At 49.1% G+C, this 23,357-nt stretch overlaps 1 protein-coding gene across 1 annotated transcript in view; it reads left to right on the top strand.

The window, feature by feature from the left end:
* Positions 1-10,034, top strand: part of tiparp (TCDD-inducible poly(ADP-ribose) polymerase) — an 18,865-nt gene extending 8,831 nt beyond the window's left edge. The window contains exons 3-6 of the mRNA XM_027026897.3: positions 1,866-2,052; positions 2,941-3,128; positions 5,654-5,932; positions 8,870-10,034. Of these exons, the coding sequence (XP_026882698.1) occupies positions 1,866-2,052; positions 2,941-3,128; positions 5,654-5,932; positions 8,870-9,317 (1,102 nt within the window). The 3' untranslated portion in view covers positions 9,318-10,034. The remainder of the gene's footprint in view (positions 1-1,865; positions 2,053-2,940; positions 3,129-5,653; positions 5,933-8,869) is intronic.
* The last annotated feature ends 13,323 nt before the right edge of the window (positions 10,035-23,357 follow it).

Here is a 23,357-nt window from a genome sequence, read left to right as displayed (position 1 = left end):
AGCCGTGCCAGAATGGCCCGTGCACGGCTGACTGGAAAGTCTCCCCGCCCCACTGTGGTCCCCGGGAATGTCGACGTGCGGGTGACGCGGCGTGCAAGTCTGGGACAAGTGTCACAGTAGAACTGAGAACTGACATATGGGTGGGAGGGACACGCGTGTCAAAACTAACCTTTGGAAATCCAGATGGACTCTCAGCTGTATCCGACTCCATGTTCCTCTGAGAGCCCTGTTGTTGCCTCACTGATCCTGTCACTGTTTAATTAAGTGTCCGTGTTTGTTTGGGCTCCGAGATCCCTGTTTGTTTAGTCTAGCGCGTGTCTCATGGCGAGGCGGGGGCGGGGTTCCCGTTCATCATCCACCCTTCCTGCCGGCGGGTGCCGCACTATGACTCGGCTCCCCCACCTTTAGCTCTGCGAGATCCACGTGGGGTTGTGTGATATCTCTCTTTCTTTCCCTCCATCTCTCCCTTCTTCTCCCTTTCTGGCTGTCTGCCGTGCCGTATTTGTCCGGTTTCAACACTGCGCAGGGCCGCTTTCAAAATGTGGGCCGTGCCCGGGCAGGACGCGGCATGACCCCTGTCCGATCCGCGTCCCAGGAGTGCCGTGGGATGCACAGGGTTGGGCTGGGCACGGCAAGAAACCGGTTTGAGTAAAACCCTTTGCGGAAAGGTGACGATGACATGAATAGACCGAGCACATAAACAGTCCCTCTCACTTCTGCTTCTGGCTGCGCGTTCTCTCAATTTCTGTTCTGGATACACTTTGAATCACAGAGGAACCCACACAGACATGAATGAATAACAGGCCATGGAGAAACTGTCTCTGCGTGTGTCTCTGCGTGTGTCTGTGCCTGTGTTTGTGTCTGTGCCAGTGTGTGGGTGTCTGTGCCAGTGTGTGGGTGTCTGTGCCTGTGTTTGTGTCTGTGCCAGTGTGTGGGTGTCTGTGCCTGTGTGTGGGTGTCTGTACCTGTGTTTGTGCCAGTGTGTGGGTGTCTGTGCCAGTGTGTGGGTGTCTATGCCTGTGTTTGTGTCTGTGCCAGTGTGTGGGTGTCTGTGCCTGTGTTTGTGTCTGTGCCAGTGTGTGGGTGTCTGTGCCTGTGTGGGTGTCTGTGCCTGTGTTTGTGTCTGTGCCAGTGTGTGGGTGTCTGTGCCTGTGTGGGTGTCTGTGCCAGTGTGTGGGTGTCTATGCCTGTGTTTGTGTGTCTGTGCCTGTGTTTGTGTCTGTGCTTGTGTCTGTGTTTGAGTGCATGTCTGTATGTTTGCTTGTTTGTGTGTGTGTGCGTGTGTGTGAGTCAGATGTGCGGAAAGTTCATTTCAGTAGATTAGCTCTGGCTTTGAGGTTGGAGCTCTAGCTGGACTTTTAACCCATGACCTGTAATCCTCACCGCACTTGAGAGTGGGTGTGATTGATAAGGCTGTTATTAGAGGTAGCTGTCCAGCCTTTATATATGTGTGTGTGTGTGTGTGTGTGTGTGTGTGTGTGTGTGTGTGTGTGTGTGTAAGAGAATGTGTGGTCAGAGGGGTCGACCTTTCTCTCCATAGCACAGGTTCTGGTTCTGTGTGACTGAAGTCTGGAGCCCCTCATTGGCTTTCAAAATGCCAAAGTGTGTTTCAGTCAAGCCTCCTTAATTTGAAAGAAAACAGAACTGTAGTTTCCTGTGCGTTGCATACTGGTGAAAGCAAATAGATGAACCTAGCTGTATGTACACTGTATGAACGTCTTTGCTTTGTTTAGTATGCGCATGGAATAATCTGTGTGTGTGTGTGTGTGTGTGTGTGTGTGTGTGTGTGTGTGTGTGTGTGTGTATGGGTATGCGTGTGAGTATTGTATGTATCACTGACTGCAGTGTTTGTATCCCATACACAGGGGTCGTGTGTTCATGCTGGACTTCAGTGCCATGAGGGTGTGTGACCTGGAGTTTGACCTCGTCAGACGTTTGTCCACGCCTTCCAGCTCCGTAGCCACACCCCCCAACACAAGCCCCACCCCCAGCTGTCTCACCACATGGAAATATTATTGTAGAGATAACTTTGGCTGGAGGGAGTACTCAGAGGTGAGACCTGAGAAACGTCCTGCACACGGCACAAACAAAACATGACAACATGTCCCGAAATCTTCTGACTTGGCAGCGTGAAGACAGCTGAGATTAGCTGCCATGCGAGTGAAATAATCCTGCTTTCCACTTCCTTTAATCTGTTGTTAGCTACACCAGCAATAAGACAACAGCACTCATAGATTGCGTGCTAACCCTGCCAGCAGCTGGAGAGTCCGCGTTCAGTTAGTCCAGGACGACTGTTCGTCTAATTGGCTGCAAAAGTGTTTGTTGAGAGAACTGGCTCTCACGTTAACCAGAGAAGACGTCCTGTTCTGCCCACGTGCAGACGTCTGAAATCACAGCATTGCATAAGTGTTCCTTTTTGAAATCCAGCTATTTATTTATTACACTTCAAACCTCCAGCGATGGACACGGTCTGCCCAGACCAAGAGAGTGGGAGCAGGAGAACTGTGTGAATGTGCTGTGGTTCTCTCTCGCACTGTTTGTCCCTCTGTCTCTCCCTCCCTCCTTCTCTCTCTCTCTCTCTCTCTCTCGCTCTCCATCTGTCTCTCTCTCTCTCTCCATCTGTCTCTCTCTCTCTCCATCTGTCTCTCTCTCTTTCTCTCATTTGGTCTGTCTCTCATTTAGTTTCTCTCTACAGTCTTCTCTCTGTCTCTCCCGCCCCCTCCCTCCCTCCCTCTCTCTCTCTCTCTCTCTCTCTCTCTCTCTCTCTCTCTCTCTCTCCCTCTCTCTCTCTCTCTCTCTCATTTGGTCTGTCTCTCGTTTAGTTTCTCTCTGTCTCATTCACCCCTGTCCCTCCCTCTTTCCTTTCCTTTCTCCATGCCTCTCTCTCCCTCTCCCTCTCTGTCCGTGGCCTGCTCCCTGACTCCTTGTTTCTCCCCGCAGCCCGTGGTGCGTTTGATCGAGGAGGCGAGTGGGCGGGGCCTGAAGGAGGTGCGCTTCATCACGCTGCAGAACCAGTACATCCTGAACATACGCGAGGGCTTCCAGCAGAACGCCGTCTTCGGCTTCCGCCGCCAGATCAAGAAGCGGCCGCTCTTCATGTCCTCCATCAGGCTGTCGCCCTACCTGCAGTGAGTATCCATGGAAACGTGGCCCCGCCCTGCCGAAAGCAGCGGCAGATAAAGGCTGAAAGATCTTACAAACGAAGTGTGTTTTTGTTTGTCCGCTTTTAAGCAGTTTCCCAGGCCGTGCTTGTGGTGAAAAGAAAGAACGTCTCCACAGGACTCTGCCTATTTCCGGGTAAACACTGAGGAGAACACACAATAAAATCACAGCAGGGTCCATTTGGGACTCACTGCCCAGAAACAGAGAGAAAAAGACAGAAAAAGAAAGCAGAGAAAGTGAAGCCTGGTGCTATTGGCTCCAGATGGAAAAGAGCCTTCATTACGTTTAGTGGAGAACACGTGAACAAAAGTGCTACACCTGCCTCTGTTCTGGCCAACCCGGCACACAGCCCCATAAACGAGCTTCAACTTCCACTTTGAAATTCATGCTGCCTGTGTAGTACGTCTCTCACGTTTAGTGGAGAAATATTTATCTCACATTTACTGGTGGAGTATGTATCTCACGTTTAGTGGTGGAGTATGTATCTCACGTTTAGTGGTGGAGTATGTATCTCACGTTTAGTTGTAGAGTATGTATCTCACATTTAGTGGTGGAGTATGTATCTCACGTTTAATGGTGGAGTATGTATCTCACGTTTAGTGGTGGAGTATGTATCTCACGTTTAGTTGTAGAGTATGTATCTCACATTTAGTGGTGGAGTATGTATCTCACATTTAGTTGTAGAGTATGTATCTCACATTTAGTGGTGGAGTATGTATCTCACGTTTAATGGTGGAGTATGTATCTCACGTTTAATGGTGGAGTATGTATCTCACGTTTAGTGGTGGAGTATGAATCTTATGTCATGTAGTTTAGACAGATTTGGGATTTTCCTGTCCGTGACTGGTTAAATACAATGGCTTCTGCTTAGCGCCCCCTCCCCGGAGTTATCTGTGTCTGTCTGCTCGAAGACTCTCTGATTAATGTCTCTGCATGAGCACAGCCCGTACTTCTGGAACATTCCGTAACGAATCGCATCGCTGCCAGCGAATGTGCACCTGGGCTAACAGGCTGTTCCCCGACAGCCCGAGCCCCACGTTTGCGTTTGGTGGGGGCCCGACTGACGGCTCACAGCAGATGTGCGAAAACCGAAATTGCAAGTGAGGAGAAACGCGCAAATTGGTTGCAGGTCACTGGACGCGGATGAAACATGGCGGCCAGAGGACGAGGGGCCTGCAGGCTAGCCGCTCTCGCTCTGCCCACCCGGTGCCTTCCTCCACGCCTGCATCTGTTCTGAAACTCTTCTGGACTGCGCAGGAAGTGAATCCTACAAGCGCCGCCCATCCTTGCTTTAATTACTTTTGCTTTTTCATTTTAGTTTCCCCAAACTATTCAAAAGAGCGTAGCGGTAACACAGCTTAGCAGCTCACAGCCATGTGGTGTTTTCTTCACCTTTGGTCCGGTCTGCCCTGGTTATCTCCAGTACAGATAGTGTTGAAGCATGCATGCAGAGACGTATCTCAAAGCTCGATGTGCGATATTTTGATCTTATTAGCTCTGCTCGTCGCCACGGTGTGCTCAGGACTGAGCGTGCTCCTTGAGCACAGTTGCTGGAGTGGCGTGGAGGCTTCTGAGGTGGTCAGGGGTTGTTTACTCCCCGTCTCCTGCCCCCCGCTCCCTCCCATGGCACCCGGGGGGTCGTGAGTAGCGCCTACTGTGGCTGGAATAGACTGTGCTGAGCTCAGCTAGCCCGAGGTGGGCCAGTTAGTGCTCAGCAAGCAGCATAAATCTCTCTCTTTCTCTTTCTTTGATTTCTATCGGCCCATATCCTTATTCTTGCTGGGAGTTTCTCAGAAACATGGCTACAGCATGATTCATCAGGTAGTCATGCTGACTGAAGTGATCTTGTCTACCTGGCTGGAGTCTAACCCCCCCCAGCAGGGAGGACATCCGGACCGGGCGGACGGAGAAGGCTGCATATCCCTGTCCTATCTCCAGCTCGGTCGAGTCGCCTGCAGAAAGTGCCGAGTAAAAGAGAAAAAAAAGCTTTGAAAGAGCACTTTGAGAACATATCGAGACACATTTGCTCTTCCTGAACAGAGCCGCCATGCCTCGGGGGATTAGACGGTGGAAAATATGTTTACAATTCAGACTTCTTCGCGAGCAACCCGTTTACAAGGTTACCTGACTGGGCCCGGTTTATCGGAGGAGCGCCTCGCCACCCTTCCCCCGGGGCATGCTGCATAGGCGGACGTTCCTGCTCCATCCCTACACACCCGAGCTGAGCCGTTAGGAAAGATGAATACCTGCTGCAGGTGTACTGGGACCAGGGCTAAACCCTAAGGCTGGGATGAGGAACGCTGAGCTCGAGCATTTAGTGTTTTGGAAAAATCAAGGCCAGGGAAAGAGAATCGCTTTCATATGCTTAGAATTTCTGTGAGGGTCAGGAGAGGTCTGGAGCAGGAAATTGTATTTACTGCACCGTTAATGTCAGCAAAGCCGTCCGGTCAATTGTAGCGATTTTATTTTTATTTTTTTGTCTTTTATGCAGGACTCTTGGCGGCCTCCAAGCTCCAGATGTTCCCGGGCCTCAGCCACTCTCCCCCGTGTTTGCCTCCGGCTCCGCCCCCGGCCCTGCCCCAGGGCCATTCCCTGAGACGTGGGTACCCATGAGCCCCAGCCAGGACTTCATCCAGGTGCCCGTCTCCCGCGACGACCGCAGCTACCGCACTGTCTACAACCTCTTCCACAAGACAGTGTCGGAGACCAAGTTCCGCATCACGAAGATCCTCCGCATGCAGAACCCTTTCCTCTGGGAGAAGTACGAAAGGTGAGCGGCAGTGCCATCTGGGAACGTTTATTCGTAACAGTGCCAGCTAAGCACGTTTAACCGTAACAGTACAGATTGTGCATGTTTATCCATACCAGTGCCAGATGTGCACGTTTAACAGTAACAGTGCCAGCTGGGCACGTTCATCCCTAACAGTGCCAGATAGGCACATTTATCTGTAACAGTGCCAGATGGGCACGTTTATCTGTAACAGTGCTATCTAAGCACGTTTATCCGTAACCATGCAAGTTGTGCACGTTTATCCGTAACAGTGCCATCTGGGCACGTTTAACCGTAACAGTACAAATTGTGTGCGTTTATCTGTGCCAGTGCAAGTTGTGCACGTTTATCCATAACAGTGCCAGCTAGGCACGTTTCTCCATCACAGTTGTAAAGTAAGGTCCCAGGGGCCTAGATCTGTGAAATGCTCCCACGATCTCCTTGTGCTCAGTGCAAATACACGGATATTACAGACATGATGAGGGTATTACAGACACAATGAGGGTGTTACAGATGTGATGGGAGTATTACAAAAACAATGATGGTGTTACAGAGGTGATGGGGATATTACAGATGTGATGAGGGTATTACAGACATGATTGGGGCATTACAGGCTACATGGAGGGCTGCTCCCTGCCTGCCCCACGGCTCAGCTGGAATGGTGACCATGGAAACGCTGGGTCCCTGACGCGCGCGGGTGCTGTTCCACTCAGCGTCTCGGGCCCTGGGAAGCGAGGCTTGCTTATTTGCCACTGATTCACACCGTTTGTCAGAAACCACAGTAACCATCATCGGTGAAGTGTGGTAGGACGGATGCAGATGCATACCCCCGTGTGTGTGTGTGTGGTTGTGTGTGTGATGGATTTCAGAGGTGCATGTGAAATGCGGAACACGCACAGAGGAAGTGTGTGGGGAAGAAGAGGTGCTAAAGTAACACTGATGCTTGTATATAGATATACTGTGTGTGTGTGTGGGGGGGAGGTATTTTCTGGACTGTCATGTTGTTGTTCTTTAATATGCCATTGTCACGGAAACAAGGCAGAAGGGGAAAAGGTGGGCTGCTGTGTGTGTGTGTGTGTGTGTGTGTGTGTGTGTGTGTGTCTGTGTGTGTCTGTGTGTGTGTGTGTGTGTGTGTGTGTGTGTGTGTCTGTGTGTGTGTGTGTGTCTGTGTGTGTGTCTGTGTGTGTGTGTGTGTGTGTGTGTCTGTGTCTGTGTCTGTGTCTGTGTGTGTGTGTGTGTGTGTGTGTGTGTCTGTGTGTGTGTGTGTGTGTGTCTGTGTGTGTGTGTGTGTGTCTGTGTGTCTGTGTCTGTGTGTGTGTGTCTGTGTCTGTGTGTGTGTGTGTCTGTGTGTGTGTGTCTGTGTGTCTGTGTCTGTGTGTGTGTGTCTGTGTCTGTGTCTGTGTGTGTGTGTGTCTGTGTGTGTGTGTGTGTGTGTGTGTCTGTGTGTGTGTGTGTGTGTGTCTGTGTGTGTGTGTGTGTGTGTGTGTGTGTGTGTGTGTGTGTGTGTGTGTGTGTGTGTCTGTGTGTGTGTGTGTGTGTGTCTGTGTGTGTGTGTGTCTGTGTGTGTGTGTGTGTGTGTGTGTGTGTGTGGGTGTGTGTGTGTGTGGGTGTGTGTGTGTGGGTGTGTGTGGGTGTGTATGACTGATAACAGAAAAACAAGCAAAAACGTAGATGTGTGTACACATCTAGACAGCAAGCCTCTGACCCTAATACCCCTGCACCGGAAAGGCATTCAGAAGACAATGACTAAGCTTTTAAAACAAACAAAAAACATTTTATTGGTCCTATTTAGACTGTTAAATTAGCTAAATTAATATTAATCTCTCCGTTTTCAATAATTACATCAAAATAGGGTATGCTTGCACAGGTGAAGCCTGCTCTCTCTCCCCCTCTCTCTGTCTCCCTGTCTCTCTCTTTCTCTCTGTCTCTGTCCCCATCTCTGTCTCTCTCTGCTTGCCTGTGTGTGTGTAGGACTGTTGTGCGTCCTTGCTTTGTGTGTATCCTGCTGATAGGTGGTGGCGGTAAGGACGGAAAAAGAGAGAGGGGGAGGGAGGGAGAGAGAGAGAGAGAGAGAGAGAGAGAGAGAGAGAGAGAGCAACAGAATGAGCAAGAGATGACAGAATAAAAGAGGGATTGTGCTGAAATGAAGAGATGTAGCCAAGAGCCAAAAAGCCAAAGTCATGCAGGCATCCAGAGGAGAGGGATGAGGGGAGAGCAGGAAGAGAGCGACAGACAATGACAGAGAGGACCAGCTGTAAAAACTGGCTAAACACAAGCTGCCACAGTTTAGTCACCATAGCTGTGTGTGTGTGTGTGTGTAGACAGGGCTTAACAGAGCATTGCTGTTGGTTGCGCGTGGCTGGGTGTGGGAGCTGACAGCTCTTGGGGCACCGAGCCCACCTCTCCCCCGCCTGTCCTGCTCTCCTGTCCTCTGTGAGCCCGTTGTCTCGAAGCAGGCTCCTGCAGTACTATTGTGGAGAGCCATGACTGGTGTTGGCGTAATCTCCGACGCTGTTGTCGTATCCTTGTTCATGTTTTGTTTATAACTGCTATGTAGCGTATTTGTGTAGACGAGTCTGGAACGGCAGAGCTGCGGCCGTGTCGGACAGGCCTTGGGGAGTTGTGGGGAAGCATGTTTTGGGAAGATGTGTTCGGGGGAGATGCTTTCCTCCACTGTGTAGTTTGACAGTAGCTTGTCAATCCAGGAAAGTTTCTGCTGTTTCAGTAACAAAATGTTATGCACATGGTAAGCACTTGAAGAGCACTGCTTAATTAAACTCACTAGGGTTTAATAGTTTGCATATCGTCCATGGACTCCATCAATTTGCATGATGTTTCTGTACCGATTTATGCTAGGTCTCATTTCTGTAACCCATGACGGTAATGAGTGTTTCTGTACTGACACGTGGGGTCCTCGCCCCTCTCCTCTCCTTGCAGGAAGAAGGAGTATATGTCGCGGCGCATGTCGGAGATGGACCGCCTGCTGAATGAACGCCATCTATTCCACGGCACCTCTCAGGACGTGGTGGAGGGAATCTGCAAGCATAACTTTGACCCGCGCGTGTGTGGCAAGCACGCCACCATGTTCGGCCAGGGCAGCTACTTCGCCCGCAAGGCCGCGTACTCGCACAATTTCTCCAAACGCTCGCCACGGGGCGTCCACTACATGTTCCTGGCCAAGGTGCTGACAGGCAAGTTCACGGTGGGCAACCCGACCATGCGTCGGCCCCCGCCCCTCTGCCCCCGCGACCCCTCCAGCGACCTGTTTGACTCGTGTGTGGACAACTGGATGGACCCACAGATTTTTGTCATCTTCAACGATGACCAGAGCTACCCGTACTTCATCATCCAGTACGAGGAGGTGGCCAGCACCGTGGCCATCTGAGGGGGCCGCAGCAGAGGTGACCACACCTGGACACACGTGGGCCCAGGACTGCACCGCTGAGGTTGAGGGGAGGGGTGTGATAACGAGCACATGCCCTTGTGTGTGATATATACGGGAACCTGGTCATGCACTCTTTAGAAGTTTTGGATGGTACGGAACAGAGTCAGAGTGTGTGTGTGTGTATGTGTGTGTGAGAGAGAGAAACCACCAAGCTTCCATCATTTGTCTTTGAGTGTTTAAGCAAGAGACTGTTTAAGTGCCCGTTCACTTACGCTGCTGAAAAAGCGGAGGTGCGTGTGTGTGTGTGTGTGTGTGCGTTTGCGTGCGTGTGTGCTTGCATGTGTGTGTGTTTGCGTACGTGCGTGGGTGTGTGTGTGTGTGTGTGTGCGTGCGTACGTGGGAGCGTGTGTTTGTATGCATGTGTGCGTGTGTGTGTGGTATCTGTAGGTCTGCAGAGAAGCTGCTTCCACAGCTCTCCTCCAGAATGTGACACACTGGTGGTCAGTCCCTCAGTCACTTGGATGTGACCCAGACCCTGACCTTTGACATTCTTCTGTTTGTTCATTCCCCTCCTCCAACTCTGCCATTTAATTTCTGTACTTAATTTGTGACAGTTGTAAATATGTCCTCCTTGTTTATATATGAACTGTGTGCCTTTTGTTCATAAAAAATTATTTATGTTAGTTAATGTAACAAATAAAAACAATTCAAACTGAAGTTGTAGTTAAAGGTATCCTTATTTCTCCAAATGTCCTGAAATTTGTGTATGTTTGTATGTGTATTCGTGTGTATATGTGCATACGTCTCTCTGTAACATTGGAGCTTATGTTCAGCGTCACTCTCCCAGTGACCCGTGTGTGACGGTGACCTGTGTGCCGCAGTCACCGTGTGTGACGGTGACCCGTGTATGACGTTGACCTGCGTGCGCCCGTGACCCGGCACTGGCTTCGGCTCTGTGTAACCATAGAGGCACGAGTCCCAGCTCCAGTGTGAGCTGTGAAATATGGACGTGTTCCCCTCTCTGACTGGGGGCTGCAGACCTGTGGTGAGCGCAGCGCTCACGAAGGCTTTCCCCTGCTCTAACAACACAACCGCTCGCGCTGGCGCTCAGATAACACAACGGTGAGGGCATGACCCAGTCTAACAGCGAGGATGAAGACGGGAAGGGCCAAATGTCTGCAGTCGATTTGCTGGTAGGTGGCCGTGGAGAAAGAAGAACTGCCGTTCTGGATCTGCCTTACCTGTTCCTTCTTGCCCGACACCCACTCGGGCTCCCACTCACTTCCCCAGCGGGTTTGCTGATCTCCATGACGAAGGAGCGCCACGGTAGACGGAGAAGGAGAGGAAGGGAGGGAGAGGGGGAGCACACCCCATGCTGGAGGCTGCCAGGGAGCCTTCCAGCTCCTTTCTCTTCACTCGTATTCTCTCTTTCTCTCCCTCCCTCCCTTGTCTTTTTGTCCTTACCCTGTCTGTGACTGATGGCTCTCAAGTCTTTGTGGGAGCTCGACAGACGATAAAGTTAGCTGCCTTGTGGAGGGCAGATGGAAGAAAGCACCATGCCCCCGCGAGTTTTAGATGTGGGGAGAGTTTATTGTATTCTCCTTGTGAGCGTACGCCTTATTTATGTGCCAGACATCACAGGTGGCTTCCTCCCTCTCCTCATTCTTTCTTCTTTACTTCTCCCCTTTCTCTCCCTCTCCCTCTCTGTCTCTCCATCCTTGAAGGCTCCTCACACTAACCACTTCAGTGCACAGCGCAGGCTGTTAGTCTGCCTGACTGCCCTTGTGGAATTATCCTTGACACAGGGACACCTTTTTCTTTGAAAGGGCCGGGGGGGGGGTAGAGAGAGAGAGAGAGAGAGAGAGAGAGAGAGAGAGAGACAGACACATGGGGCATGGAAAACACTTCTTAATGAGACAGATTATCCATTATGACTTTGGTTGTGCAAAACCAGGACTTATGTTATGAATGACCAATCAGATGGAGTGTGTGCAACCCCTGTCAGCTCAGGCTAACCCACCCAGCAGTGTGCGTAACCCCCGTCAGCTCACGTTAACCCACCGAGGAGTGTGCGTAACCCCCGTCAGCTAACGTTAACCCACCGAGGAGTGTGCGTAACCCCCGTCAGCTCACGTTAACCCACCGAGGAGTGTGCGTAACCCCCGTCAGCTCACGTTAACCCACCGAGGAGTGTGCGTAACCCCCGTCAGCTCACGTTAACCCACCGAGGAGTGTGCGTAACCCCCGTCAGCTCAAGCTAACCCACCGAGGAGTGTGCGTGCTGTAGAATGAGAATTTTTCTAGAATTCTTACTGGTAAATACAGCTGTGCAGGATAATATTTGTTGAAACTTATCATCATGATAGCCTTTGCAATAATAACAAAGCACACAGGGCTACATCAGTTGCACATGTGAGCATCCTGTCTGATCTCTTCCATTCCATGTGACTGTCTGGTGTTTTCAGGACCCAGACTTCACATTATCTAACAAATGTTAATCATTTTGGTCAAAGTAAGCCGGCCGTTCCTTAGCCACCACATCATGGGCATGACAATATGTTTATAATTCAAGGCGGATCTCAATGATTATCTTGATGGCAATGTGCATCAACAATGTGGTGTACTATACAACAACATGCACCGAGAGACCCGAGACCACAGGGTTTGTACTCCACCTCTTCGTCAGGATCAGAGGTGCAGGGTTTGTACTCCACCTCTTCGTCAGGATCAGAGGTGCAGGGTTTGTACTCCACTTCTCCGTCAGGATCAGAGGTGTAGAGTTTGTACTCCACCTCCCCCTCAGGATCAGAGGTGTAGGGTTTGTACTCCACTTCTCCGTCAGGATCAGAGGTGTAGGGTTTGTGAGTGTGCAGTCAGGTCTGTGAGGGTTTAATCAGAGTCACAGGCTGATGTGACACGTGTGAACAGTCATTTAAATCAACCACAGGCACCACACTGCCGACTGGTTTTGCTTTAGAAATGGAGGAGTTTGTTTGTGTTTGTGCGCGTGTGTTGCAGAGTGCAGTGTGCGTTGCATACGTGTGAATTTCCAGGCCCTTGGCTTGTCTTTTCCAATCAGGAGAAGCCTCGTGGGTGTGTCTCTGGAAGCGGGTTGGGCCATGAAGCTAGGGGGGTGGGGGCATGGCCATTCAGGGCCCCGCCTGGGTCTGAACCGCTCGTGTTTCCTGTTTGGGCCAGCTCTGCCGCCCAGCTGTAATCAATAAACATTCCAGCTCACTTTTTTGTCATTTTAAATCTGGGCCCTAAACCTTGTGGAGCAGCAGTGCATGGTGGCTTGATCAGGGGGCGTGGCTTGGCAGGTGAGCTCGCCTCGACCTGGAAGCTGGTTCCTACTGTACGTGACCTTTGCTCCCAGTTCTAAGGGCACAGCTTTGTGGGGTCAGCCGCCCTTACACAGCTGTCTGTCAGTCACTCTTATTCTCTCTCTCTTTTATATATATATATATATAAAAACTTCTGGTGTCTGGTTTATGTCATTCTCCTAAAGCGCTGTATGTTATATCACTAATGCTTCTCTGTAAGGGTCAAAAGCAAGTAGGTGGCCCCGCTCTCTCGCTTTCCCTATACATACATATATTTGTGTGTGTGTGTGTGTGTGTGTGTGTGTGTGTGTGTGTGTGTGTGTGTGAGACCTGTCTTCCCACTCCTTTTCCTTCCAGTCTACAGCCATTCTTCAGGTCTGTCGTTGGGTTTTAGAAAGCTTTATTCCAGATAGGGTTATAAAGCCAAGGCCAGGTTTCATTACCGTGTCAGAGAAGCAGAAAACGGAACTGAGTGCAAAACGAGTATAATGTAGTTAAAAGTCACGCTGGCTTATGCAATGTCATAAATGTACAGTAAAATAGTGTACTTTAACACGCTGGAAAACAATGAAAGGGAATAAACAACCGAGGGCAAGATATAGAAGAAGACTGAGGTATGCATGAATTGGCTACAGTGCTTCCATGCTTAACTGCCATCCCAAATGCTCTACCCTCAGGACATTAATGTCTATGGTATTGTTAGGGTCATAGAAGTCTATGGTATTGTTAGGGTCATAGAAGTCTATGGTATTGTTAGGGTCATAGGAGTCTATGGTATTGTTAGGGTCATTGGAGTCTATGGTATTGTTAGGGTCATAGGAGTCTATGGTATTGTTAGGGTCATAGGAGTCTATGGTATTGTTAGGGTCATTGGAGTCTATGGTATTGTTAGGGTCATAGGAGTCTATGGTATTGTTAGGGTCATAGGAGTCTATGGTATTGTTAGGGTCATAGGAGTCTATGGTATTGTTAGGGTCATTGGAGTCTATGGTATTGTTAGGGTCATAGGAGTCTATGGTATTGTTAGGGTCATAGGAGTCTATGGTATTGTTAGGGTCATAGAAGTCTATGGTATTGTTAGGGTCATAGGAGTCTATGGTATTGTTAGGGTCATAGGAGTTATGGCTGTCTCCTCAGAAATCTTCTGTCCAAGAGATGGGAGGGAGGGAGAGAGAGCGAGAGAGAGCTGGGAGAAGAGAAAGAATAGACAGGAAAGGATTAGCGCGTACACACACACACACACACACTAATCTTGACATAGTATGGACTCACTCTGCATTGTCACTAATATGTTCTCTTAGCACAGGCAGAAAATATCCTGTTTATTGTGTTTCCTGTGCATCATCATTTAATAGTAAAGGACCATTTGTTACAGTGTTTAGTTTCTGGATTGAGCAAGTCACAGTGACACCAGGACTGGTCTCCCCAGAGGACCAGAGACGTCTCCTGACGTCCCTCAGGACTCTCTCTTCCCTCGCTGGAACGCCAGAGAGGAGAGGGAGCGAGAGAGGAGGCAGAGGCAGGAGCAAAGGAGAGCGAGAGCTCCCCACGTGTATCAAAAAGTTTTGGAACCGACTTATAAACCAGTCGGCTTTCAAGCAGAAGGGCGAAGACAAAAACAATGTTAGCGTATAAGAGCTATAGAGTGGACTAGTCTCCTCCCCCAGCTGAAGCGCGTTCGGTAGTCCCAGCAGATTTCAGGGAGTGTGCCCCCAGCCCCCAACACCCACCCCCGCCCCCCACGGTACTTACTTCCTGAGCAGACCGCCAGGAGTGTAGGGATATGGCGGGTGCCCAGGGGGAGGGGGTGGGTGTGAGTGGTCGAGTCGAGCGTACGTGCTGCACAGCGTGAAGCTCTGACTGGAGGTGGAGACGCAGGAGAGACAGGATACTGAGCCCAACAGGAATGCAGAAATATGCACACAGTATACTCCCTGCTCTCGCTCTCTCTCTCTCTCTCTCTCTCTCTCTCTCTCTCTCTCTCACACACACACACACACACACACATACCAGGAGAGAGAAGCAAAGACAGAAGGATTAGAGGGTAAAAAGATTACAGACTGTATCGAAATGTATGGATTTCTTAATACCTTTACTGTCATTTTCACAAAGATTAAGCAACACTGCAACTGAGAGTAAAGACACTTGGATTAAACTGATTAAACTGAATGGGGTGGGGGGGGGGGGCGCGTCAAAGAACGTGGGGGAGGAAGAGAATTAGCCCTAGCAGAGCACAATGTTGCAAGGTTGTGGAGGTTTTAGGTTTTAAAAGTGGCGGAAATGATCTCTATCAGGCTAAACTGTCTGGAGTTGCATCAGAGTTCTGCGTCCAAACACATTCTCCTGAACCTGTGAAGGGGCTCTGGCTCACACACACACACACACACACACACACGGCATCATCGGCAGATAGTAGAGATCAAACAGAAACATCAAAGCTCACATTAAAAGCTAGACACCCAGTTGAGATCATGTTATAGAAAAAGATGCAGTCCTACCATGTTGTGCTTTAGGGTCGAGGCCAAAAAGAAACACACGTGCTCATGTGCGCGCACACACACACACACACACACACACACACACACAAACGTATATTAAAGCTGTTTTACAAAAGTTTGCCTTTCTTCTTAGAACTTCTATGCACTCCCATGCACACACACACACACACACACACCCTCACACATGTGTAGTCTGCATACACCCTCACACACAAAAGCACGACCTCATGCACACGCATGTGCCTGCTCAGGGCTTGCTGTGAAACAGCTGTTCCCCATTCCGCCCCACTAAGTGCAGTGAGCTACAGAGCCCTCAGCGGCACAGAGCCCCCCACCCCCCCAGGCGAGGCAAGCTGGAGGCCAGACCTGGCACACACAGACACGGTTGTGAAGCTGACCTACAAGCAGACCCCCACCACCTTCCACTTCTCCTTGTGCCTCTGTAAATCCCCCGCCTGAGTCCCGATGGCTCGTCCCAGCCATCTCCGGTTCCATGCTGTACACTCGCCGACGCAATGGAGCGGATCTGAACCAGACTGACTGCAGCCATCACAGTCATGCAACAGTATCCGGAAATCCATGAAGCAAAATAAAATAAAATTACATAAATAAATTCCAGCTTGTGTTTAGCCCTGCCCACTTTGTGCTCCCCCGGGTATCTTGTTGCTACTACAGTTTTCAGCACAAGTGCTTGAGGCTAACTTTACTATATACTGGCAAAACAGATGTTGGCCAGGAGTCTTATGTTTTTGTCAATTCTGAGGTATGTTGCTTGTTTTGGGACAGCCAATCAGAGGCATTCAGAGTGCATGTCTGTGCTCCGGGAGGCGAGGTTGATGCCAGCCGAGGGGTGCAGCGGACCCATCTGCTACTAATGTAGGGAGCTCAGTGCTAGTGGGTAATGCATTGAGTTGGTCGCTGGCTCACTCCTGTCAGTCGGTTATCATGGGACAGAGCTCTACCAGACCCGCTCCCCCTCCGACTCCCACCCTCGCCACCTGACACACTCCGCACGTGCTCGTAAATGCGCTAGCTCACTCCCACTGCCTAACTCCCAGCGTCTGCCTCGTCTGTAGGGTACTGATGTGGGGAGTTGTGGGTCCAGTCATGGCCCTGAGAGGCTGCTTAGGCAGTCTCGAGGAGTGTGGTTGAGATGAAGCAGATGACTGATCCAGCGAGCAGTCACACGCAAAGCCAAACCAGGCCCCCTGATGAGAGAACGGCCGACCGCGTCTCGGGGTCTCGACTGCCAACTGCCTAATCGTGTTTCCAAAACTTTCATGGAGTCTTCGGCCCTGAGGAGGGACTTGCTGACGAAGGGAGGTCTACTGAAGAAGGAGAAGCCAGACGCGACCTTCTCTGCCTCCTTGTCTAGCGCTAATCGGCCTGCCTGCTTCTTATGCATATCCTGGCTTTATTCGCAAAGCTGGGTTTGGCCGGGGAGATCAGCACCGAGGTGAATCTGGGGAATGTTCCAGAGTCAGAAACAGACAGCTGACCTTCCGGCCAGAAACTCTGCCTCCATTTCGATCCTGTTTTGATGGCTTCCTCTCAAGGGTGTGAGGTGCGAGTCACCTACGTCACATGAGAAGTCCATTGGACAGCAGGGGGACGGTACAGCGTGGAGTGTTTGTTTTTTTTTTATTTTACAATTTTCTGATTCTTAAAATTGAAACCGTCCAAACAACTTCCATGACAATTCTGTTACATGTTCAATTTCCTCCAAATGTTACGTGTAGTCACATCAACCCTACACGAAATTCAAAAGCCCATTATGTAGCACTGGTGTATTTTTGAAATATTCCTATTTTAAATACATGCATTTCCTGGATAAGTGTCACACTCTAGGGGTAATATCTACCCTCTAAGTCCACAGTCATACTAATATAGCCTTTCTACACTAGAGCTAATAAAATAATGGAACATCTCTTAAGGTGGACACACAGGTTCCCCCAAGTGTAACTAAGAAGGGGAAGTCAACGAGAGTACCTTAAGAACTGTAATGAAATGAAGGTTGGCACTGCCAGTTAATTAGGGAGTAGTTCCAGCATTGCCTCTGCTTTCACTTCGTGGCATGGACATACCCTGGGAGGCTCTACGTTTCTTAGCAACCGGACCGCTCACCCTCCTGCGGCCCAGAACTGGCCCAGCGCTGCCAGCACTGTCGGATCCTGCCACAGCGGCTTCCGATTCGGCATCTAAGACGCTCCAACTCCAAACTTGCCATTGCAGCCATCAGAGCCATAAGAGCATGAGAACAGGGCCTGATGCTGTCGAAGGGTTTGTCCACCATGCTGACACACGTTGTTTTACCCAGCTGGGCTTTATTCAGCTCCATGGAGCGATTTACATGCCGCTCGAGAGGAGAAGCAAAACTAAAAAAATTAAAGGACTAATTAAAATAATTGAATAATGAGCCACTCCAAAATAACAGCTAAATGTTGGCCTTGCACCTAATCGCTTTTCAAGCAATTTCATTGTCGTGGACAAATTCCCGATAAATTCAGGAGGGTTTTGCCAGTGTTATGGCACGCTGCCATCATCTCAATCATTTAGCATGAGTGAGAGTGCGTTTTAGACATATCTTCTCATTTGTTTCTCATTTGTACCATGACAGAGCAGAGAAAGAAAAAGGAACAGTTTCTGCTCCATCGTTCAACATTCTGGTAAATGTACAAACAGGAGCATGATGGGAAATAATCTCACAAGGAATCTAGCTGCAGTCTTGCAAATAGTGACACTGCAAGATCTGATGTCTTTACAATTTCATAATCTGGGACTAATGACACATGGTCTTTAGATGAGAGAGGTTGTCCGCTTTCAGTCTTTTATGTCTTTTCAGTGTCTTTTTGAAGTCTTCTAGTGTATGGTTATCATAAGAGAGAGAGAGAGAGAGAGAGAGAGAGAGAGAGAGAGAGACAGACAGAGAGAGCATGTATAATTGTATGAGTCTGGAGAGACCTCCATTTCTTATGCAAAGGCAGTCCAAAAAGTCTAACACATTCTCTAGTTTGCTTAAAACCTGCAAAACCATTACCCACCTCTCATTCTGAATGCAGCCACACTGTGAATATCAGAGCCAATTGGGAATCTAAGTGTTAATGTGGTACAGAAGTACTTTTGGATACACATGAATATAGCAACTCACCGATCTGCAAAGAATTATCGTATCTGTGTGTCTGTGTGTCTCAGCTCAATCCATCCACCTGATACAAGATTGCAATCCATGCCCCCCCTCAACAAACATGCGCACACACACACACGCGCGCGCGTGCGTGCACAGAATCTTGCTTTTCACCATCTGTTTTCCTCCCCCCGACACTAGCGACCTCCTCGCATCTACACGGAGACCGCAACCACTTCTATCCGAGAAGGGCCTACTGTCATCGAGAGTGTCTGCCCCTCCCCCTAGCCCAAGCCCAGGGTCTTCCTCTTCCCTTTCAGCGGTGGAGAACATTCCTTTCACCCTTGCAGCCGCTCCGGGGTGGTCCGCTGGAGAAGCAGCCGTGCAGAGTGCCACAGATAGGGATCGGTTTGGACAGAACTCTACAACACAGACTCGGGAGGGTGGGGCGGGGTGTGGTGAGGGGGAACAGCCACATGAAGACAAAAGAAAATCAACACTTTTAATGGATGGTGACAGAAAGGGTGCAGACACAGGGCTGTTTTGAAAACAGATTAATCTTTTTTTGCATGTTTTGTCCGTGGCAGGGTTTCGGTCAGAGACGGGGGGCTTTGCGATACCTGCCCTGCTCCTGCAGACGGACCCTCATCCCGCAACCTCCCAGTCCTCCTGATGGAAACGCACCCGACCTGGCTGCAGCACATGAACATTAGGGCTGAAGAAACACGAGGCTCACTCTGTGCGATCACATTTACTGCCATCTTCCGTGGGAGGCGCTTCCTCTTTCACGCCTCCTTTCGGAGGCTTCTCCTCCTGAACAGATGCCTTGTACCAAGATTGGTCTAGATTACACACGAATACGTGCTTGGGTTTACACCAGCTGCTGGTTATCTGAAAAGCTTCTCATTGGAGGAGAGGTGCTTCGTGCCAATGGCGTGATCAGACGCTTGGCTACAAACATCGTCTTACGCGAGCACAAAGGATCTTATTTATGTTTTCACAGGTGTGTAAGGGAATGAACCATTCCGAGTGGGAGAAGTGTCCTTCTTCTTCTCAAGGACTTCACGCATTGTCCCTTCTCTCATTTAGAAGCTTTCCTGAAGGCTACAAAGATTCTGCATGGTCAGATATGGTGGTGTCCCAATACTCCTCATGGCCTTTTGAGAGCCCAGGGAAGCCTGGTGGGCGGCTGCACTTTCCTGTAGCCTGACGAGGTCACACTTATCTGGAGAAGCCCAGGAGTCAAACATTGATTCTGTGTGGTGGTGTCAGGCTGTACATGGTGCCTCTCTTTTACTAATTAGCTGGCAAGAGTCCATGCCGGCGTTAAAATGGTACTGATGGGAAAGGGATACGTAATGCTTTATTTACCGGAGCCTGGTCCTCTCTGTGCTCCCGTGGACTTGTTTTTCCAACACGTCCCTGAGTGTGTTTGCGGTCTTATCTTTTCAGTGCATTCCTCTGCAGGGAGCTCCGAGTGAGTGTGTGTGTGTTTCTGGCCTTGTTTCTTCAGCGCCATCTTTTGTGCGGGGCTCTCTAAGTATGTGAGTGCGAGTGTGTTTGTGAACCTCAGTTTGCCTCTACAGGAGCAAGGATTTAGAACTTGAGGGCATAAACTCTGGAGTTGCTTTGTCTTAGCTAACCAATAGTATAGAAAAGAAATAACAGCACAGAAAAACAACAACAGTAAATTAAAAAATATATATATATAGTCATATAGTTACTTTACAAGAAACATTTAGAGTGTCTGTTTGCATTCACTTTTTGTAAGCTTTTATCCACCTCTTATTCAGCGATCGGTTTCTGACTGTACGATGGCTTTTGGCTGTATCCTTCTTGGTGGCGGATCACTTTCAACCCAGCAGTGACACTGACAAATATAAAAGCCACCGCTACTGTGCCTGATACACTTATACCAGTGCAGCATTCCTCCACTACTCCCAGGCAACTGTCACCGCTGTGTTGAAAATGGCTTGCCACCCAAATAATATCAGCCGTGGTCCTCTGGTCGCTTGGGCAACACCCTACGCCAACAGGCGTAGGCTACCTAATAAAGAGCCACTGAGTGGAAGTACAGCACAGGTGTTTCTAATAAAGTCGGTGGAGGGTGTTTGCAAACACACGACGTGCCGACAGGCAGGTGGGATTGTTTGTGCACATCGCTAGCTTACATTCAGACATGGACGCATTTGCCTGATTTTTGGGATTCAAATCATCATCCATTTCTTTCTCTTTTCAGCCCACCACCCTCCCCCTCTCCGCAGTCAGAGGACTTTTAGAACTTTATTATTATTTTTTATTTATAACTTCTCACTGTGTCCAACTATAAGGGGGTACAAAACATAAGAACAGACATAACAGGGGAATAGGCGAGACAGAGGAAGAAAATAAGACCCAAGACGGGAATGATGTGTGTGTATCATCCATTAAGCCATCATCCATTTCTTGAGGTGAGGTGGTAGTAGTCAGCCGACTAGTTTAGTACACGACTTAAGTTAACTACTTTAATGATGGTCCGGTTTCACTCCGACGCACGGACACGCTTGAGTAGACCACGTGAGAACCAGGGGAGTAGGAGTTAGGAGGAGGGAGGGGGGTTGGAAGAGGCGAGTCTGCTGAACGTGGATTCTGTGTACGTGACGTTGCTAACGCACCAACCGCGCCGCCTTCTACCGGACTATGCCGTCCGTGTTTTCTGTGACTCATGAGCAAACGCCCTCTTAATAAAACGGAGAAACTGTGATTTGTTTTCTACTCTGAAGGCTGTCCTTTGCTAAAATATATTATTCTAAATTTATATATTTAAAAAGATTATTATTTCCGTCTATACTTTATGTAAAGTGGCTAGTTCCGTTTAAAGTTTTTTCCCGGTAGCGTATATATTTTTGACATTTTTCAAATGTAATTGTTCTATGAAAAAAAATTTTTTTTGAAGCCACAAACGTTTTTTTTTCTCTGCACTTGACACTGCTAAATAATTTTAGTAAATGAAATGTAAGCATGTCTCATAGGACACAGCGCGTCTATGACAAGCTCAAAGCTCACGCAAGCTGCACCTGTTCTGTCCCTCTCCGCCTCTGTCGGCCTTGACTGCAGTCACACCGCTGATACTCCCGCCGATCCGGTGGACTTGTCACGACATCCTTAGTGCAGACGTGGAACACAACGCGGTGCCGTGATTCACCTCTACGTTTCTCATTCAAATAGGCCCTCTTCCTCCTGCCCACCACACACACACACACACACACACACGCACACACACACACACACACACACAAATCCACAAACGCACATACACATGACATACACACATATTCAGATTATTTAAGTAAAGCAAATCTATGTTTGGCCTAAGTTCACAAGCTACAGTTCAACAGAAAAGGAAGAAAATTCCAGTTTTACAAACAGCGTCTTTACACACACACACACACACACACACACACACACACACACGCGCGCGCTAGCGTGCTCAGGAACTGAGCATGCTCAACTGAATGTTAGTGTAGCAGACTAGTATAAATAGGCTATAGCTTACTACGTTTAAATCCTATACTTAGTTTACAGTGGGCAAGAAAGTGGTTGTCCTCTCTAAACTGCATCCTGGTCAGTTGTTTTAAATTTGGGGTTTATGTTTGCCTCTTCAGCATTAGTTGATGTCATTTTGCACGTCATTCATTCACTTTAACCTACAACAGTATCTCAAGTCAGATGGCATCTGTTGTGCGTTACTCTTTCGGTGTTTGAAGATGCCTTTCGTGCTCTGCTGACCTGCCGGCCGGCCGGCCGGTTGTTTTTGTCCGTTCACGTATGAGATCAGGTAGCCCTCAGAGGAGTGCAGTCACGCTATTAACGTTCATCGCCGGCGAAGGAGGAAAAAAACATCACGCGCGAGGTGATTACGCGTGACTTGCGCTGGAGGTTTCGCGTGCAGACAGCGCGAAAGGACCATTTGGTGTTAGATTCTCGAGGACACAAATCTTCTAGCGCTGCGAGGGAGGGAGGGAGGGAGGGAGAGCGATAGAGAGATGCCGATTTACTGCACACGATTTGTTAATATGATGCTACTTAGCAAGTGTTAGCGAAATTTGCCTACGGGATGGATTGTCTACTAAATTCACATGTGGACGTAGACGTATATGTGCAACCCAGATATATTATCTATGATATACCCTACCATATCAAACCAGCAAAGGGCGCCTATGCTTCGGGCTTATAGGTTTTTTCCATATCATTGGGAATAGCATCCGTTTGCAGCCTGCTGTAGCGTTAAAGCGCGCGCGCGCCCTTAATTTCGTTTTATTCACTTTCCACTTCGCCCTGTCATGAACAGACGTATTGCTTGTGCGTGCAAGGGCTCACACGCTCACATTTGGTCGGTGTCCATCCCCCTTCCTCGCTGCATCATTTTTTCTCACTCAAGCACACGCATCCCGTTATCTAACTGCGATTATATTTAGGCTACATTACTCACTTCCACACACAGCATAGCGTGTCTGGGACCGACTCATAAACGCAGGGCAGGGCACATGGCCCTTGAACAGAGCAGCTGATATTTCGCCGTTAAAGTAGCTCAGGATTTCGCCTACATCCCAATAGCTCGAGGCTCAAATACACATAGCCCAGATGTAATAACCGATTTAAAAAGTTAAAAAAGTTATTAGCCTATTGTGCTATATTTGATCCGTAGCGATGGTTTAACTCATAAAACAGGAGAAACTTGATGGATTTGTGCTGCTCTGTAAAGTATATACAATCCAATCCAATCCAATCCAATCCAGTGCAATACAATACAACATAATGTAATACATTTTGAAAATGCTTTTGAAATGCTGTTCGTTTGAGTAGATGAAACTTGTTAAAAACTTGTTAAAATCTTAATGATCTTACGGCTAATCCCAGCTTCGGGCAAACGGCCCACATTTCAGTCGTTATCTTCTGCCTGTGTGGAAGATAACAGCGGTGTCCTACTGACGGCACGGGGCTGCTGGAAGTATCGTGCGCCCCGGTCACGGAAGGCTGATTCGGGGCTGCGAGGATTTTTCTGTCTGAAAGCCCACTTGCTTTTTTATCGCACACGTTTCTGTCTCGCCTTTTC

This window comes from Electrophorus electricus, chromosome 6 (assembly GCF_041902795.1).
Source record: "Electrophorus electricus isolate QZ-2024a chromosome 6, ASM4190279v1, whole genome shotgun sequence".
Lineage (NCBI taxonomy): Eukaryota > Metazoa > Chordata > Actinopteri > Gymnotiformes > Gymnotidae > Electrophorus > Electrophorus electricus.
This window is presented reverse-complemented; position numbering and strand designations above follow the sequence as displayed.